This window comes from Eschrichtius robustus, chromosome 14 (genome assembly GCF_028021215.1).
Source record: "Eschrichtius robustus isolate mEscRob2 chromosome 14, mEscRob2.pri, whole genome shotgun sequence".
Taxonomy (NCBI): Eukaryota; Metazoa; Chordata; class Mammalia; order Artiodactyla; family Eschrichtiidae; genus Eschrichtius; species Eschrichtius robustus.
The window spans coordinates 79,870,076-79,891,230 of NC_090837.1; the positions used below are offsets into that span (position 1 = coordinate 79,870,076).

At 36.0% G+C, this 21,155-nt stretch overlaps 1 protein-coding gene across 8 annotated transcripts in view; it reads left to right on the forward strand.

Annotated features, from left to right (window-relative positions):
* The first annotated feature begins 617 nt into the window (after positions 1–617).
* Positions 618–21,155, forward strand: part of C14H18orf54 (chromosome 14 C18orf54 homolog) — a 39,214-nt gene continuing 18,676 nt past the window's right edge. For 4 of the 8 annotated variants that reach the window (XM_068563292.1, XM_068563289.1, XM_068563291.1 and 1 more), the window contains exons 1-7: positions 618–818; positions 1,403–1,499; positions 3,208–3,536; positions 4,254–5,036; positions 5,369–5,519; positions 8,766–8,868; positions 15,190–15,321. In XM_068563292.1, coding sequence (XP_068419393.1) covers positions 3,254–3,536; positions 4,254–5,036; positions 5,369–5,519; positions 8,766–8,868; positions 15,190–15,321 — 1,452 coding nt within the window. In that variant the 5' untranslated portion in view covers positions 618–818; positions 1,403–1,499; positions 3,208–3,253. Of the gene's footprint in view, positions 819–1,402; positions 1,500–3,207; positions 3,537–4,253; positions 5,037–5,368; positions 5,520–8,765; positions 8,869–10,501; positions 10,559–15,189; positions 15,322–17,021; positions 17,093–17,791; positions 17,998–21,155 lie in introns of those variants that run through there. The other 4 variants (XM_068563288.1, XM_068563287.1, XM_068563294.1 and 1 more) reach the window with 4 other exon arrangements.

Here is a 21,155-nt window from a genome sequence, read left to right on the forward strand (position 1 = left end):
TGGGTCACTGCCATTCTTCCCTGGGAATCAAGGTCCCCAAGGAGTTTGTTAAGTCCCATCCCTGGCCAAACTCCCTCCTCCAATCCCGCGTCTGCTTTGAGGGTGAGGGGCCGGCTGGAAACGCAGGAAGGCCGGGCTCAGGGATGGGAAGGGGAAGGCGCTGAAGAGGAGGGAAAAAAGTGGTCGGGGGATCTGCCCCCCCGGACGAGTCGCTGTCTTAACCGGGGAGGGGGTGCTCTGAAAGCGGGGAGGCCGAGCGTGTTGGAAGGACTGTGGCTGTAGGGCTGGCTCTCAGCGACCGAAACGGCAGCCGCCAGGGCCCCAGGTCCCCATCCCCACCCCGTCCCACCTCGAAGCCCCAGGAAACTGGCCGAAGGAAGTTCAGCCTGGCATATGCGCAGACCGGCCGCGCAGAGCCGTGACCGAGGTGGGGAGGGCACGCGGGGTAGCGACGCGGAGGTAGTCGAGGACCTCCCCGTCCAAGAAAGACCAGGAGGGAGAAACTACACTTCCCAGCAGGGAGAGCGACCTAACGCCCCGCCCCGCCCCCTGCCCCTCGCCCTGCTAGCCCCAGCGCCCGAGCGCCCGAGCGCCACGCATGCGCACCGCAAGCCAGCGCCATGTTGGGTCAGTTTGAAAGGGAGCGCGGGCGCCGCGCTCGGCTGTGACGGCGGAGGAACGTGCGAGCTAGCGGAGCCTGAGGCCGGGCGGCGTGCCGGTCGGGGTGCTTTGTCGCGTCTCCCGGCGGGTGGCAGGCCAGGGCTTTGGGTGGAGAGTTGAGGACGTGTGCGCTTTTCTCTCTTTTCGGGCCTTTGTCGGTGAGTTCGGCCGGAAAAGGGCGTGTATTTTCGAAAGGCGTCCCATACTTTGACAGCCCGAGGGGAGGGGAGGGCTGTCTCCCGAGGGAGGGGGCGGGATGAGAGTCCTGGTGGAAAGCGGGCAACTTTAGGGGGGAGGGTCGCGGAACTGGACGGAGAGGACCTGACCTGGACCTCGCGGCGCTGTCGGCGATAGAAGCGGGCGGGGAGGCAGGGTCTTGGGCTTTAGGGGCCGTCACCTCGGCAAAACTGTCCGCTCGCTCTTGTTGTCTGATGAATGGTTTGTGAGAAGCCTGTGCCTGGGACTGCGGTGGCGGGGGGGCGGGGGAGGTGCTGGAATCCCCGAAGGAGGTGTTTCCTGGTTAAGGGCGGAAGCTTTGAAGCCGAAGATGCTCCGCTGCAGGGGCGCCAGCGATCTTCTCTTTCCAGGGTCATTTAATTCTTGTTTTTTTGCTGCAGAACAAGCACATGTTCATTTTCATAACATAAATCACAGAGCTGTTATTTCTAAGAGTTGTTCTTCATTTCCTGTGAGCTATTCTCATTGGCAATTTAACGCTCTACGTTCTGTTTTTGAATGAAAGGTAGTAGAAATCTCTGGCCACTCGTGATAACGTTCTATTCGTCGGAATGATGGATTTCCTTTTGGAGATACACCCGGAAGTGTTAACGGAAGAAATGGTAAGATGCAGGGAATTTGCTTCCAAATAATTCTGTGGCGGAAGTGAGGAGAAGTGGGTGGATAGAGTTTCGTTGTGTTGGTAGTTGAAGCAGGATGATGGGTGCATAGGAGTTGATTCAACTTTTCTTTCTTCTTTGGTGTACTTTTGGAAACTTTGCACAATAAAAATTCGGTTGTGGATTTTCTTTTTGCCTCCTGTGAATTAAGATAAATGTTATTACCCACTTACTGAGAACTATAATCCTTTTACCCACTTACTGAGAACTATAATCCAACAGCTTTCCCTTTTAGGGTTTTGTTTTCGTTTTCAAGGTTTTGTAAAATAAATGATAAAATCGGTAACCTGTCCTGTGTTGGAATAAGGGAGGAAACGTTTGGTCAAGTTTGTTATCCAAGCAATATTTACTTGAGAAAAGTTAAAATCATTAGTGAGAGGGGTGAAGAAAGGCAGAGCTGACTTGGCCTAGCCATTCTTTAGAAGTATACCAATAGTATCACAGCATTCAGGGAAATCAGAGGCTAAATGACCATTATCTTATGTTCTGCTGCTGCTTGCACTGGCTAGTGTCAGCTCTGACCTTTACTCTTTTCTTCTTAAACGGAAAACTTTCTCAATATTTTAAAGGCAAATTTGACAGTTATTAAGATTACATTAAAAGTTGTTAAAACTTAAACATGCCAAAAATTATAGCCAAAAATTAAACATATTAATTTTATAACATCATAGCATGTGTTAAGTCCTAGACATTAAGCTTTTATTTTTACTTCAGAAAATCCATTGATTTAATTCTAAAAGAATGTCATATTATTTACTGAAGTAGTGCCTGTTCATTCTGCTATTTCTTAGGTTTTCAAATATAGATCCTATTGTTGCTATATTAAGGTAGACTGGAATTCTCTCAATTTTAATAATGGAAAAACAGATGAATACATTAAGGCAATTTCCAAACTCTTAAGTCTGCTCTGAAAGAGAGGTGGGCTGAATCCATTTTACATAAGAATTGAAAATAGTGAGGATAGTATCAAAAATGAATGTCAGAAAACGATTATTAACAGTTTATTTTAGGAAAAGAGCATTTTGCTAGCTCATTATATGGTAAGACTTGCAGTTTATTTCTTTATAGATGAATATTGTAAATTATTTTGTTTTCTCAAGTCTTGGGGGAAGGGGTTGGCTAAAGTTACATGTTGGCATTTAAAATGTTGAAGGTGGGTATTCTCCATTGTTCCTTCTTGTTTCAGCTACGTCATTTGATGCCTTTTAAAAATTTATCAGGCACCTACTATGTGCAGCAAATGGTGGTAGGCTTAAGAATTGAAAAATATTTTGTATAGGGGAATGTTAGGTATTGTGATGTCATAGACTATATCAGCATAAGAAAAGACTGTACATCAGTAGTTTTTAGGACTTTAAAAAAAAAAGTGCATATTCTTCCCTTGGTACTTTCTATACATAGTCGTAGATGATTTTTGTGTACATAATTCCAGGCACATAGTAGGTGATCAATAAATGTTTTCTAAATTGATGATGAAGGAATTCACAATAATTAAAACAGATAATCTATAATGTGCATTACCTAAAAATAATTTATAGATAATGGATTTTATTTTTTAAAGTTATAAAACGTTTACAGATTTAGTAATTTCTCTGTGTATAGCTATTATTCCTTTTAATTAGAACTTTAACCTCTTGTTTTTGTATTACAGTTGTTTCTAAGAGAAATGGGTAGAAATAACCCATTTTGAGGAAGCCATGGCAAAATTAAATACAAAGCGCAGAGTTTGTTCTCGGGAATCTTCAGTATCTTCTCTGTTAGCAAGCTGCAACCTGAGTGGTAGTAATTCCTCTAACTCTGATGGCTTTTTTCAGTATAAGGATAGACTGTACAGTTCTGCATCTCAGGCTCTACAGGCCTATATTGATGATTTTGATCTAAGCCAAATGTATCTTGGTGCAAGCACTGGAAAGATTAACATCGATAAATGTTCTGCTAATATGCCGGAATTCTCCAACTATGTTTATAAACCAAACAATGGTATGCTTTATTCTTTGTTTTCTTTTTGCCTACCGATTTAAAGCATTTTGAGAGATGTATTGTAGCCTTGGAAAACTAAATGCTTTTTTTGGTTCTTTTGGGGTAAAAATGACTTGTAATATTGAGATCTGGATATATTTCTTAAATGATTCTGTAATTTTCTGGTTCTCAGGAGTTTTCAGGTAAGATCCCCTTTTGACCTTGGAGGAGAAGATCATGAAATGTAACTAATAATAGTAGCTGGCTGATCATAAACCCTTAAGCCATTCTATTATAGCATAATGGAAATAGCATTGACTTGGTGGTTCTAGCTTTCATTAACTAGCTTAATGACTTTAAACAAATCTCAGCCTTTCAGAATTTATACTTGATCAATTCCAATTGATGGGATAGGGCTGTATTAGTCTTCCTGATCTGTATTCTGTGGGACAGTAATATTCACAAGATGTTAAGGGTTTTTCCTTGGTAAGGTTTCCATGAATACAAGTTTGGAAAATGCATCTGTTGATAAACCAGTTAACACTTTACTGCACACTTACAGAATGGCTCCTAGTGTGGAAAAAGTTTACATTCTACTCTTAGAAGTGGGTAATATATTCCAGAAGGGAAAATGGCAAACATGATTCTTAATTCTTAATTTTCATTTACTGTTGAATATTATGAAGTATTTTTATATGTGATACAGGAAGATAAACAGAACTATGCTTTGTTTTTCAGCTTTTGAAAATCTTGATGACAAAAAAGATTTGTCCTTATCCTGTAGAGGACAGACTATTAATGACATGGACTCCGTTAGCCTAACAACTGATGATCTATTAAAACTTCCAGCAGATGGATCATTTTCTTTCACTTATGTTGGAGCAGGTCACGGAATTAGCAAGAAAAGCAAGAAACGTACTGGAAGACTGAGTTCATCCAACAGGGAAAAGAATCAAAATATTCAAGAACCAGCCTCTCTCCTGGGCAAGGATAACTTAGTTACCCCAGTTGTATACACAAATGTAAAAGGAAAGCAATGTGGTAGGCTGAAAAACCCAAAACTTGTGAAAAAGGCTAATAAATGTGTTTCTGTACCATCTTTATCTTTTAACAAGAAATCATCTTTTAGGGACAGTTCAGAACACAATCTTGAAAAGAATTACCCAAGATGGCTCACTAGCCAGAAGTCTGACCTTAATGTTTCAGGGATAACGAGTATACCGGATTTCAAATACCCAGTCTGGCTCTACAATCAAGACTTGCTGCCTGATACAAATAGTCAAAGGATTTATCAAATATTTAAAGAAGATCACTGTTCCCCTAGGCATAGTTACCAGGCACAAAGAACTTCTCGGCGAATGAATAAATTAGATTGTTTTGAATATTCTTCTGAATCTTCAAACAATTCACATTCCTTGAGTGATGATAAAGGATTAGTTAATGAATATAAATGTGATTCTGAACATAGCCAATGTCAGTGTGACAATCCACTTCTCCCAGGATCCGAAAAGCCATTCAGTGGTAATTGTTTTGTTTTGTTGTTTTTAAGAACCAAAGAAAGTGCTGTAAATTTGACCTCACATCTAGGAGTTTTTATGTCATATTCTTGATGTAACCATCAAGTGATATATCTGTTTTGAACTCTTATGGTCTTCATTTATGTAGCATTTTGTGACTGGAAAATGTCTTTTCTTTTTTTTGTGTGTCACAACAAATGTCACATTTTAACATAGCTTGCTATTACAGATATGTGTATATTCCAAATTATCTGAAGTCTTGTTGCCTTTGTGAGGTTTTGCTGTGCTTTGCATTTATTTCTTTTCTTAAAGAATTAATGTGATCTTTTAAATTAGGTGACAGAATTGAATTGCTTATCCTGAAGGCCAAGAGAAATCTAGAGCATTGTACTGAAGAATTACCAAAGTCTATGAAAAAGGATGACAGTCCTTGTTCATTAGATAAACTTGAAGCAGAAAGATCATGGGAAAATATTCCTGTTACTTTGTAAGTAAGTTACAATAGAAAAACTATTCAGTTTTCCAAATGAAGAATGTCATGTGAACATCTGATTTATCTTTTAAGTAACAATGATAATTAACAGTGGTAATAACATGGTAATTCTGTAGAGCATAGCTTTCAGTGTTGCTTGCTTTAAATTGTATTTTTCATTTGTTACCACAAGATGGCGTAATATTTCATAACCTTAGGTACATTATATAATTTTTGTCTTTGTTACATGGTCCTTTTCTTGCACTGTAAAATATTGATATATATTAAATATGAGGAATTAGAACCAAAAGCAGCTATTTTGCAAATGGAGAAGGCTATGAAATTCTTGTTACTTTTTTTAAGTTTTTTCTTCCTCTATATTCTCTCCATGTGTTAGAGTTATTCATTTCATTTACAGTTTATTTTCTTAGTCATTATTTTCTGTAAATAATGGTACATTTTCTTGTATGGTAAATGTTTGAAGTTTCTAAGATTGTTTTCATTTGTGTACTTAACCTTTCTATGCCATAGTTTCTCAGAATAATTTAAAAAGTGTTTACCTAGATACCTGTGAATGTGAGTATAGAGGAAGAATCGAGAGCTTAGGTAGGAAAGTTTCTTTTAGTGATATTATTACATGTATATTCATAAGAAATGCATTCTTGGTAATCCTGTATCCTGCCTTAGGCTCTGATAATTTATTATCTTCAGTTTTCTAAGCCTTCATTCTGTTATAGACAGAGTCTGTTAATTCCTGAATCCTTTTTTTGATTACTTCTCAGTTGAGCATCTTACTTCTTTGTAAGTGGACACTAACTAATTCTAGTTTGGAATCTTGGCTCTGTCACTTCCTTGCTGAGACTCTGTACAAATTACTTCTACTTTGGGGTTGTGAGGATTCAGTTGATTAGAAAATAAATATATAGCACTATTTACAATAGCCAGGACAGGGAAGCAACCTAAGTGTCCATCGACAGATGAATGGATAAAGAAGATGTGGCACATATGTACAACGGAATATTACTCAGCCATAATAAGAAGTAAAATTGAGTTATTTGTAGGGAGGTGGATGGACCTAGAATCTGTCATACAGAGTGAAGTAAGTCAGAAAGAGAAAAACAAATACCGTATGCTAGCACATATATATGGAACCTAAAAAAATATATACGGTTCTGATGAACCGAGGGGCAGGACAGGAATAAAGATGTAGAGAATGGACTTGAGGACATGGGGAGGAGGAAGGGTAAGGTGGGACGAAGTGAGACAGTAGCATTGACCTATATACACTACCAAATGTAAAATAGCTAGTGGGAAGCAGCTGCATCGCACGGGGAGATCAGCTCGGTGCTTTGTGACCACCTAGAGGGGTGGGATGGGGAGGGTGGGAGGGAGACACAAGAGGGAGGGGATATGGGGGTATATGTATACATATAGCTGACTCACTTTGTTATACAGCAGAAACTAACACACCATTGTAAAGCAATTATACTCCAATAAAGATGTTAAAAAAATAAGTAAATATAAGGTACTCAGGACAGTTTCTGATTTATGATGCTCTTATAAATTGTAATAGTGGCGATGATCATCCAGAATATTTTTTGTTTGTTTAGCTTCATTTCGCACTTGTTGGTTCATTAATATCTTTAAAAAAAAAAAACTTGGGTTAATAATTAGCTCACTTAATTCTTAAACTTATCTTTCATGTTTACTAATTTCTTATTTTCTTATCAGTTGGTTGTATTTGTATTTGTATCTGTATTTGTAAAATCCTATAGCTGCAATACTTTGCTTTCAAATGGAACCAAAATGGGTGAGCAAATCATATCAGAGATGCTTAAATTAAGAGTAAAATTTTTGAATGCATCAAATGTATTTTGTAATTAGATACTATGACTTCTGACTTGTATAATTATTATTAATGGTTTGCCCTAGTACCTTATGGTACAGTAGTTGATTTTTGGAAGTTTAAATTCATATTATGATGGTTATGTTTTACATTAAATTAATGATGGTGTGAGAAGAAGGAATAGACCTGACTTCAGTGTGATAATGACAAATTATTAATCTGTCATCAGAAACAAAATTGACTGGGAAATACTCAAAGTAGTGTACTGAGAGATAGAATAACTACAACCAGACAATTTTTTTTTTTTGGTTTAACTTTTTATAATGGAAAATTTCAAACAAATACAAAAGTTATAAGAATAGTATAATGATTCCCCATGTATCCAGCACCCATCTTCTATAATCAGGTAAATGCTTTTTTGATGATAGTGGATGTACAAACTCTTTGGTAAAGAATGGGAGAAAAGACTACTTGGAAGCAAGAAAAAGTTCCTAGTAAATTACAAATCAAATGAGTCAATAATGAAGTGCTGCTAATTATTGAGAAAAAATTAGCATTATGACATTTAAATGTTTTAAGAAGATTCTTAGATATCTGAGCACTTGAGTTAGAGACACATCTTATATTGGTATATAAATGAAAAAGATAAAATGAGTTTCTTTATTCTCTGTAACTAATAGAATTTGGTTTGGGGAAAATTTTTACTTTTGCTGGGGATGCCCTTTCCTTCTGCTTGAACATCAAGATAGAAACTATTATTTATTGAGCTCTATTCAATGTACCAGGTATATGGAGTTAATTTATGCAATACTTCTGTGACATAAGTGGGACTACAAATGTAGAAACTGAAGTTAAGATAAAGTTTTGTGAAGTCATATAAGTGAGTGGGACTGGTATTTGAACTCAGGAATTTTAATTTCAGAATTGATCCTTCTCCCACTTTAATCTGTCCTCTATATTAATATGTGCCAGTTCTGGGGGAGAAGTCTGTCCTATTGCTTTGACGTAGAAGAACATGTAACTGCCATCCCAGTAGAAACTGTTAATAAATTTCTGGCAGTTTTGTGTATTAATATTGACTAACAATGTTTAATTGGAAAAATGCACTGCTTATTTCAAACAAATGAGCTTTTGGAGGATACTTATATTTGAAGGCTTATTTGTTTAGTTGAAGACTAATGTCTTCAGTTTCTTCATAGTTTTTCCTTAAAGCTTTAAAGGAGAAGCAAGGAGATAGGGAGGGATGAAGGAAGAAGTTTAGGGAGAAGGTGAAGGAATCACCAAGCAGCATCAATATGAATCCTAATGGTTATTTAGTGGTGACCACTTTAATTTAAATGATAACCATCAGTTATATACTGTCTAATTTTTGTAAATTGGGAACTTATTTGCTGTCTTGTATCCTTAAATCCTAGCAAATCTCCTGTTCCGGTTAACTCTGATGATAGTCTTCAACAAACTTCAAGGGCAAAGTATGCTGACGGGTTCCTTGAAGACTTTTTAAATAATGATAATCAGGTGGGTGATGTTAAATCTTTTTAACTTATTAAAAGAATATTTATGACTAATATATATAGATATTAATTTCTAAGTTATTTAGATAGTATAAAACAAAAAATGACTCAAATCCCTTCTTCCCCAACACACATCCATAAAACCATCACTCCTAGAATTATTGATTTTATTTTAGTATTCTAAAGTAGAGTGACCTGGGATTGAAATCTACAGGGAGCCTAAATTGTCATTACAATGGTTTTTTTTTTTTTTTTTTTTTCTGGAAAACATATAAAACAGACCCTTATAGAGTAAATTATATTTTCCCATAGGGCAGTTGCTTACTGAGAGTTATGTTTCTAAGATACAATTATACATCCCTATGATTTAAAATGGGAAATTTATTATCCAGTTTTATAAAATCAGCATATGTGTATCTTGCAAGTAACCCTAAAATGAAGTGTAAATGTATATATATATACACTTAAGGAATGATATATAATATGATTTAGAAATACACGCCATGGCTGTTAAATATTGAAATACACTTTTGATATTTTAACATCTGGAAGATTTGAGAGATTGAACACTCAAAACAAAAATTAGCTAAAAATTTTAATACGATATATATCTTTTCCTTCAGTGAAATTTACTAGAGAAAGTAGAGGCTGTCAGAATATGTCTGACTTTAGAGCTCTTTTTTTTTTTTTTTTAATATTTATTTTGTCTGTACCGGGTCTTAGTTGTGGGATGCAGGGTTGCAGACTTCTTAGTTGTGGCATGCATGTGGGATCTAGTTCCCCAACCAGGGATTGAACCCGGGCCCCCTGCGTTGGGAGTGCAGAGTCTTACCCACTGGACCACCGGGGAAGTCCCTGACCTTAGAGCTCTGTATAAGATACTATAGCAGATGCTGATTAAGTGAAGCTTAATTATCAAATATTTATTTGCCAAATATTTGGATACCAAGCACTTTTCTAGGAACTGTATTCCTGATAGTAAATAAGAGAGAAGAGTCCTTGCATCTTGGATTTTTTATTCCAAGTTGGAGAGATAAGCTATATCAAAATGTAATATATAAGGGAGTACTACAAATGTTATGAAGAAAAATTACTTGGGATAGAGAAATTTTAACTAGAGTAGGTAGGAATGGCCTCTCTAGAGAGGTGATATTTGCGCCAAAACCTAAAATGAGTGAATAAGCCATGTATGTACCCATAGGGAAGTAACTTTACATGTAGAGGGAATAGTAAGTGCAGACACCCCAAGGCAGAAAAGTGTTTGGCATGTTCAAGGAATATCAGAGTCCAGTCAGTGTAGCTCAATCAGAATGAACAAGGAAGAATGGTTAAGAGGTAAGATGGAGAGGTAACCAGGAGTCAGATCATGTAGCTATGTAAGCAACGGAATGAAGATTTTACGTTTTATTTCAGCGAGATGAGAAGTCACTGGAGTACTTTGGAGGAATGAAATTATCAGATCTACATTTTAAAATATAAACAGGCAGCTGTATGGAACACAGACCTTGAAAGGAGCTAGAGAAGGACAGGGAACCCAGTTAGGAGGCTTTTGCAGTCTTCCAGGATAGGGATTGTAAAGGCTTGGGTTAGGTGGGTACATTGGAGGTGGTCAGAAATATTTTGAAATTATTTTGAAGGTGACCTTGTAGGATGGAGATAGAGAGGATTCAAAGGATGAGTCCAAGATGTTTGAGGTAAGCAACTAAAGGACTGGGTGGTGCAATTTACTTGGGTAAGGAGCGCTGGTAGAGGCACAAGTTTGCATAAGTTTTTCAAAGTTTGTGATGGATGACTGTTAAATACTAACCAACTAATCCCTTTTCTTATGCCTTTACACACACAACCTCACTACCACGGTGTTTTTTTATTTTTAAATAATTTTAGATGTACAGAAAGTTGCCAAAATAATACAGGTCGTTCCTGTCACCCTTCTCCCAGCTTCCCTAATGTTAACATCTCATATCATAATGATCACATAGGCCCAGTACTGTTACCTGAACTACAGACCTTATTCTGATTTCACCAGTTTTTCTACCAATGTCTTGTTGCAGGATACAGCATTGCATTTAGTTGTCATGTCTTCTTAATTTACTTCAGTCTGACAGTTCCTCAGTCTTTCCTTGTCTGTCATGACCTTGACACTTTTGAAGAGTTACTGGTCAGTTGGTTTTTTTGTAGATAGTTCCTCAATTGGGTTTATCTGAAGTTTCCTCATGATTAGAATGAGGTTATGAATTTTTGGCAAGAATGCAACAGAAATCATGCTGTGCCCTTCTCAGTGCATCATATCAGAGGGTTCATGATATAGTGCTATCATTGGTAATATTGATATGTTCTTTAGTTCAGGCTGCTGTAATAAATATGCCATAGACCAGGTGGCTTAAACAACAAACATTTATTTTTCACAGTTCTGGAGGCTGAGAAGTCCAGATGAAGGTGTCTGGTGAGATCCTGCTTCCTAGTTTGCAGATGGTCATCTTCTCCTTGTATCTTCACACGGCAGAGAGCAGAGAGGGAGAAAGCTCTCTGTTTCTCTTCTTATAAGGGCACTAATCCCACTCGTGAGAGTTCCACCTTCATGACCTAGTTACCTCACAGAAGCCTCTCCTCCAAATACTGTCACATTGAGATTAGGCTTCAACATTTGAATTGTAGAGGGACACAAACATTCAGTCTAAAGCAATATATTAATACAATAATATGTAATATATAAAATTATAATATATTAATACTTGTGATGTTAGTCTTGAGCACGTGGTGCCTACTGGTTTTCTCTTTAGTAAAATCATGGTTTCCCTGGTAATTAATAAATATCGTAGGGGAGATACTGTGAGACTATGCAAGTAGTCTCAAACTTTCATCTACTAATTTAGTATCCATTGGTGGATATTGACTTTTTGTCTGCATTATTAATTGAAATTCTTGTATAATGAAGAGCTATTCCTTCTCCCCCATTTATTTATTAAACTATTTATATTAGGACTCATAGATATTTATTTTATTCTAGGTTTAATACAATACAATATTATTACTTATTTTGTTGCTTAAATTGTTTTAGTTTAGGCCATAAAGAGTTGCTCCTGTGTCCTTTTGACACGTCCCTATGCTTTTTTGAGCACTTCTCTGAGGAGCCATGGTTCTTTTTATTGGAAAATGGTGTTTAGAAACTAAGATCTAGGCACTAGGTGTGCTTATTGCTGCTGGGTTTTTATTTATTTTAGACTTTCTCAGCAGGCAGACTTAGGAAACATAAGTTTACTAAGCCACGCATGCACACATATTTGTATATCTATTTCCATATGTATATTTTATATGTAGGTATAAAATCATGAGTTCTTACTGATACTACTGATTCCAGTCCAATACCACAGGGTTTGTTTTAGCCCCTCTGTTCCTTATTTGTAACTTCTTTCTCATCTGGTGAGAATCTTTACTCTTATTATCTATAATAGGTTTACTTATTTTTTCAGTCTTAGCGTATGCATAGTTTCAGAATTGCTAACCCATACTGCTGTAAGAAACACATTTACTAATTAGATTATATTATTTGTGTATGGTTCTTTTTGTCTTTTGCCTTACAATATCCAGTCAAAATATTCTTTTCCAAAGTTACCATGCTTAATTATTTTCTGCCCAACTCCTTTCAGTGTGGTCATGTTGTTCATTTGTAATGCTGTTAGGTGGCTCATTTTTTTATTGTGTAAATTGGGTTATTCCCACATTTTATGTGGTTTAAATGTTTTTTTTTTTTAAAGTCAAACTTTTTTTTTTTTTTTAACTTTTTTTGGGTTTATTTATTTATTTATTTATTTATTTATGGCTGTGTTGGGTCTTCGTTTCTGTGCGAGGGCTTTCTCTAGTTGCGGCAAGTAGGGGCCACTCTTCATCGCGGTGCGCGGGCCTCTCATTGTCGTGGCCTCTCTTGTTGTGGAGCACAGGCTCCAGACACGCAGGCTCAGTAAATTGTGGCTCACGGGCCTAGTTGCTCCGCGGCATGTGGGATCTTCCCAGACCAGGGCTCAAACCCGTGTCCTCTGCATTGGCAGGCAGATTCTCAACCACTGCGCCACCAGGGAAGGCCCAATAATTGTTTTTTGAATACGTGAAACATTACTATAGTTCTGAGAGTCAGAGCTATACTATACAAAAAGACGTACTCAGAGACATTCACTACAAGGATTTAATGAGAAGTCTCAGAACAAATTCTATCAAACATACCAACGTTTATTAAACATTCATTCGTGAATGGCACAGAACAGTTCATATAATCTGTTTTGTAGTTTTCTTTTTTGGTATTCTGACCACAATTTTGCCTGAAAAGTTCACTCAAGGCAGACATAGCAAATTGCAGAGGCAAGCTTTTGTAACTTTTATGGTTGGCATTAGGCAACCTGAATTTCTTCTAAACCAGTGGCTGGATGCAGATCATTTAGAGATAATGCCTCAGGTGCTGTCTCCAAGGTTGTAGGAGTATAAGCGGAACTGGATCCTGTTTCTTTTTCTTTCTTTCTTTCTTTTTAAATTTTGGTAAAATATATAAAATATTTACTGTTTTGACCATTTTTAAGTGTATGGTTCTGTGCAATAAGTACCTTCACATTGTTGTGCAACCATCACCACTATCTATCTCTAGAACTTTTTCAGCTTTACCAACTGAAATTCTGTACCCACTAAACACTAACTCCCCATCCTCCTTTACCCCCAGCCTCTGCTAGCACCATTCTACTTTCTGTCTCTATGAATTTGATTATTCTAGGAACCATATATGTTTTAGTCTGCTGAGGCTGCCATAACAAAATACCATAGGCTGGGTGGCTTAAACAACAGATATTTGGTTCTCACAGTTTTGGAGGTGGGGGAATCTAAGATCAAGGTGCTGACTGATTCTGTTACTGGTGAAGGCTCTCTCCCTGGCTTGCATATAAGCCACCTTCCCACTTTGTCCTAACATGGCCTTTCCTTGAGCTCTTAAGTGTCTCTTTATGAGGATACTAATCCTATGGTTTCAGGGTCCCACCCTTATGACCTCACTTAACCTTGATTACCTCCTTATAACCTTATCTCTAAATACAGCCACATTCAAGGTTAGGGCTTCACCATGAATTCTGGGGCGGGGGATACAATTCAATCCATAGCATCGTATAAGAAGACTCATACTCTAGCGTTCCTTTTGTTACTGGCTTACTTCACTTAGCATAATGTCTTCAAGGTTCATCCATGTTGTATCATCTGTCAGAATTTCCTTCCTTTCTTAGATTGAATAATACACCATTGTGTGTATGTATCATGTTTTGTTTATCCATTTATCTGTTGATGGACACTTAGGTTGCTTCCACCTTTTGACTATTGTGAATAATGCTGCTATGAACATAGGTGTACAAATATCTGCTTGAATCTCTGCTTTCACTTCTTTTGGGTATATACTCGGGGAGTTGCAGGATCATTGTGGTAAGTCTATATTTAGTTTTTTGAGGAATTACCATACTGTTTTCCACAGGAGCTGCACCATTTTATTACGTTCCCACACCTTGTTTCTTATACCCTGTTCATATAACTGTGGAGAGTGCCTTTAAAATATTTTTGGCCACTATGCTTAACTTCGTATATATGTTATATTGTCTATGTTGAAATATTTTAAATCATAGACATCTTAAGAGGCCTATTTTCCACTTTGTGGATGATTATCAGGACACAGCAACTCATTTGAAAGATGTAAAAATAAAGGTAAGACGTTTAAAAATATCCTGTACAGGTTCTCTTAACTGACCACCTTATGTGGCTAAGTGCTGTTGCCTTCTTTGGATGCAGATAAGATCAGTGGTAATCGAGGTGTGAGTGTTTTTAAGGTAGCAAGGAATGTGTGGTCCTTAAAGAGGTGAAAAACCAGCATTCCCTGTGTGAAAACGTATTTGGAAGTGTGCAGAGAATATGATATTTGAAATTCTAGTCCTTGTTCAGCTGATAACCAGCATCATATACACACTTGAAAAGAGCATATTGACTTACCTCCTCTCTGAGGACCTTTCAGTTCTAAAAATCTATAATTTTAAATGTACTAAGTGAATGCATTGCAAATGTAAACATGTACCATTCATTTTAAAAGAACAAGGACTGGGAAGGATATGCCAAGCTGTTAATAATGATTGTCTTTAAGTGACTGGGTAAGGGGAGGCTTATGAGTTACAGCTTTGATTTGTTGGAACACTTTATTGACGTGTATTGTTTGGATTTTGCATTAATTTTATATTGTGGGGAAATAATACAAAATATAACTTTTCCCCTTCTGAATTTGGATGGTTCATCATTCATCTGTTTTAACTTTTAGAGCTGTACCCTTTCTGGAGGGAAACATCATGGTCCTGTTGAAGCCCTGAAACAAATGTTATTTAATCTTCAAGCAGTGCAAGAAAGTTTTAATCAGAATAAAACCACAGAGCCAAAAGGCGAAATTAAACAAGTAAGCACAAACTTAATTTATGAATTGAAATCTATGAATGTGAATTGAGATCTGTGAAGGGTAAGATTTCCTCCTAGATCTTTCTTAGCTTGACCTCTAATTTTATGTTAATAAGCATGGTATATGACACATGTCGTAGAGTTGTACTTTTGTTATTCTTTTTTTTAGAAAGTAACTTACTCAAATTTAACACTGTAAGATTTTTGCAGTTGTGTACCCCTGAATGGATTGTTCTATTAAGTTTATGGTTATAAATACAACATCGTATTTAGATACGATGTTATTAAAACTGTAGATGAAAGGATTGTAAGAGTTGTTTTTTAATGCCCTACAAAATTATTCTGTCTAGTCCAACTTCTTGTGTTTATATTTGAGGTGGCCTAAAGAACCTTTCAACATTAGACTTCTCCCCATAACCTTTGTCATCTGAAGTTTAATTTTGTTACCATGTGTTTATTGACTCTTAATACGGTTATGTAAAGTTTTATTTTAAAGTAGTTGTGTTTTTGTGTATTTCCTAGGAATTTGGAAATCTGTTTCTTCTTTGGGCTGATATTTCATAGGGGTCGAATTTTCCTCACAGTAGTATAGTGTTTACAAACCTAGCTTATGTTCTCCCAAGCCTGATTGTGAATTCTAATTCTGCCACTTACTAGCAAGTGCAGTATTTGTACAGATCACTTAACCTCCTTAATTTCAGTTTCCTCTTCTGTAAAATGAGATTGTTGAGAAGACAAATTGAAACAAACTATAGAAAGTACTTATTATAGTGCTTGGCACCTGGTAAAAACTTAATACCTGGAAAATACTTAATACATTTTAATTGATATTGTTTATTTTGTTATTCAGTAGAGCTTTACAAAATTCAGTTTTCATTACAAGTGAGTGGACTAGATTTTAGGAACTATCACATGCTACTCACTTAAGTTGTATTTCTTAATTTTTCTCTTTACATTCTAATGATCATAACACTAACATACAGTGCAATCCATCCTTCTTTTCCTTCCCCTTTTAAACATTCTTGAGATAAAGCCTTGTTCAGTAAAGTCATAATTTCAAGCCAAGGTTTGATATTTAATGAACAAACATTTAGAAGCATACTTTAGGACAGTTGCAAGATGAAAAAGTTGTAGTATTTTTAGAATAAAAAAGTATATATAGGGCTTCCCTGGTGGCGCAGTGGTTGAGAATCTGCCTGCCAATGCAGGGGACACGGGTTCGAGCCCTGGTCTGGGAAGATCCCACATGCCGCGGAGCAGCTGGGCCCGTGAGCCACAATTACTGAGCCTGCGTGTCTGGAGCCTGGGCTCCGCAACAAGAGAGGCCGCGATAATGACAGGCCCGCGCATCGCGATGAAGAGTGGCCCCCGCTTGCCACAACTAGAGAAAGCCCTCGCACAGAAACGAAGACCCAACACAACCATAAATAAAAATAAATAAATAGAATTAAATAGGACTTGGCAAACAAAGAGAGGGAAGAAAAATATAGTTATAAAAAAAATAAAAATAAAATAAAAAATTTAAAAAAGTATATATATATATTTAATGCTTTACTGAAAATTATTTGCTTAGAATTATTTCCTTGGGAATGCAGACAGTATTTTTAATGTTCTTATTAATCACACATATTAAATAGCATTTAAGTTTATAATTATATAATATTTCCACTGTTTTATTATATTTGGTGTTTTTAATAATAGGTTTCAGAAGATGATTTCTCTAAATTAGAGTTGAAGGAAAGTATGGCTCCTATTAATAGGTCACTTCAAAAGTAAGTGTTCTCTGTTAATTTCTGAGTATGTTATGGATACAAACATCTCTGATTGAAATCAGAAGGTTACAGGATGGAATTAAAGTAGCTGGAAGAGGAGGTGTGCTAGGTATATTTAAGATTCTCGGAGCATATTGTTTAATCCTGAGATTTTCTCTTAAACTTGTGCTATTTTCTATTTAAAATGTTCTTAGGACCTAATGAGATAACTGTAGCACTTAAAGTATAATAGATGTGAATGGCCTAGAGAAATTCTCTTTTCATTTCTGAGTAATACCAACAATTTGAGATCGTATTGGTGTGGATATTCTGGAAGAACAACTTGTATGTGAAATGTGTTGTCATTTATTCCCTCTAGAAGAGATAAATAATCATAAGTAAGTATATCATTATTTGACATATCGCCACAGAAATTTAAGTGGATATAGTGTCCTGGATATAAAGATAGGTCTAAATGCCCTAAGGTTGTTAATCTACTTATTTTCTTAGTTACATATCTTAAAAAGTTGGGAAGAATTTCCTATAGTCATGATATTGGTAGAAGAGACGGGTATTTATTTTATGGATTTGATTGTGTGAATATGAAGTGCCCTAAAAACATGGAATACTGAGTTTAAGATTTTTCACTTTGTAACAAACACCATTTTGCTTGACTGTAAGTGGGGCTAAACAAATACGGTCTACCTTTTGTCCTTTCAGAATTTGCTTAGGATTCTCTTACCTGAGGAAGCGGTGGAAAAGTGAAACACTAGACATGTAAACTTATGACTCTAATTGTCATGATATATATGTATCATTTCTGTTTTCATACTTAAAAAAATATGTATATATGTGTGATTTTTTTTCCCCCTCTACTTATAGTATTCTGGGTAGAAATAATGCCTCTTTCTTTGTAGCTTGACATAGTCTTGGATATAGTGTTTCATATTTAGTAGGATTCAGTGAATAATGATACTAATAACTAACATTTATTGAACATTTACCAAGTATCAATGTTCTAAGTGCTTTTGTATGTAATTCATGTGATCTTCACAACCCTATGAGGTTAAGTACTATTATTATCTTCATAATACAGATCAAGTAATAAAAATCAAGTAATAAAGTAACTTGCCCAAGGTTACATAGCTAGTAAAACAGCACTGGGATTCATACCAGACTGTCTGATTCTATAGCCTGTGTTCCTAACACTCCTCTCATTAGTGATAGTGGTGCATTATACTTTTAGACTAGGTGCAGTGCCTCAGTTGATTATCTAGGATAAAGATCTCGTTCTGCTTTAAAATTCAAAGTAGATGACCTCAAGCTTTGATACTGAACTTGTGTCATAGACTTAAATGTGTTTTCCGAGTTAAAGTTCATACCCTGGAAGATGTTTTTCTCGGTGAAAATGAACCCTGAGCCATAAGTAATTAAATAACCACAAAAACTGATACTGATTATAGGTGCTTTTACCATTTTCTGTAATTTTTTTTGATAGTAGCAACTTCTTTCTAGCGTAGGCAATCAGTAGTCTTGCTACATGTAGAATGCCATTTTTAGAGAGTGAGATTCATGTTTTGTTAGATGGCTTTTAGCTTTTGATTCTGTTGGAGTAGCTGAAGCAATCTTAATTTGGCTTTTACTTTACATTTCAAAAGTATTATCAGTAAGGCATTTGTACTGTTAGGAAGTAAGTTTAGACTTACAAAAGCATGTTAGTACATTTTTCCCCATTATTTTCAGTCTTTAGATTGACTGTTTTAAGGATAATTTAAAATTAATTCAGTCTCAGAATTCCTCTTTCTAGACTGTAAAATGTTTTGTTTAGATTTATGGTCTTTTCATATTTTAAAATAAATAGACCCAACTTTTTCAGAAGTTACGGATTGTACCTTGGGTGCTTTCTTATTATGTTTCTCCCCATTCCTCAAATAACTGCTTTTGGATTGCTGACTGGTTTTAAAATATCTTTCATTAGCCTTAGGAAACTCCAGGATCTTAGTGTGGGTTCTTTTTATTCCCTTGGAAACTCAGTTTTCTTATGTTCTCTCATTAGAAATAGCTGAGAAAGATTCATTGGATCTGAAGTATAAAATGATTGGTAGCAGCTTAAAATGTTATTTTTCCCAGAGGGATTTTGCTTTTAGTAGGAATCAAAGTTGTAATTGTTTTGTATCCCTATAACACTTAGCTTTGTCTTATGCATTTACATATTAAAATTATTATCTTTAAGCAGTGAAAAAATTGTAGTTTTTGAGCAAGGGCCTTTTCTAGAATCTTCTATTATGTCATGTAAGCTTAGGCTGGTCATAAAAAATGAGCAATTGTATATTGCTCGCATACTGTAAAGGTGAGCAGTAGTAGACGATTGCAGAATCATCAGTCATCCAAAAATTTTTGGCTTCAGAATGTGTTGTTTTACATGTAATTTGGATATGAATGTGTAAGATTTTGTAATTCTCAATACTAAAGGCCATGCTGTGAAAACCAAACTTAATGATAGCTGGAAAATTGTCTCATTTCTCAGATCTCTTTTCTTGCTCAATTTTCTGGTCTTCATTCTATACTAGGGATAGACAGAATTAGCTCTCAGACTTGGAAAACTTGACCCTAAAGCAAATATTTTTCTTTATTCTAATGCGCTCATACTTTACTTAGATCTAGGAAATAGTAGGCAGTTTGTTCTGAAAAGCCTTTCATTCAGTTCTTGCTGGATACTAGGCTGAATATAGGCCAGTAAACATAGTATTTAAGAGAACAGCCAGTATAGTAGTACTAGTAGAAAAACAAATGTAAGATGTCAATGAGTAAATTATAGCTAAATTGCCATCACATAATCAGTGTTACTGAATTTCTGTGGGTTGATTAGTATTTACTTGAATGATCATCAATAGATACATTGTCACAATAAGAAATGAGTTTTTTAATTTCAGTTTTTAAGATGAATGACTATTCAATGTTGTAATCCAACCCTTAGGTTGATGTTTTCCCCATTAGCCTGCTTTTTCACTTTTTGAGAGAAGAAAATCAAGAATAATTTCCTTCTACAATTTTATCCTTCCCTTCTCCCTACACTTAACTTTGAAATACCAATCACTTTTGATAGACTCTTCTCTAAACAGATCGCTTAATTCTCAAAACGGGAGATAGAGGTTAGGTGAAAGGAACTGCCAACTGATTGCGTAGCTGAGGTAGAGAGACTGAAGATTTCACACTTTTACTTAGCTTTTTTATTCCTTCCCATTATTACCCACTCCCCTTTCTACCTGACATTGTGTTTTAAAGGCATAAAATATACTACATGGGATTAGAAAGGAAACCAGTTATAGTGAATTAACTATGAAAATATTAAAATACATTTCTAATTAGTAATATATGCTTCTCTTTATTGCATTTAAAATAAGAATACATTTAAAATACAGGTAAGTTAAAATTCATTTTGTAAAAACATGTATTAGTGTGAAGGCCTTTTGCATAACTTGAATAAAAGCATTAAACCATGGTGTGCTCTTTTACTTACCTTTCACATATTGATCAGCAAACAATTAAAGGGAATATTGGAAGGCATTGATGTCTGGGTTACCAGTGAGACTTCACTATTTGGTGGATGAACAACTAGACCTAAAGTTGTCTAATAGTTGGCCAGTTATGTCATATGAACTTTTGGACTGTAGACAGAAAGACTTAGAGGACGTATGTTTTAGCAGTGGGTTTAATAACTGTTGTAATTTTGTAACTATTATGTAACTATTGTAATTTTGAAGTAGTGATGAGTATAAAACATACTTGCAATGACTATAATGTGATATGAAAATACCTCTGATTTCTATGGCATATGAGGTCACAGATTTTGGCTGTTGCTTACATTCATAATGGAAGGAAATGCTAATTTAGAGATAGCATTTAGTGAAAATAAAGATGATTTTTTTCCCCATCCAATTTCATAGACCCTCTAAATCTAAAGGATCTGTTGACCCTCCGATTTGTAAACAGTAACATCAGATTCTAGCCACTTGTCATCTTCTTTCTCTTGAATCACAGCCTGAAAAGGAAAAGGAAGATAAGCCCCAAGTATATTTACAGA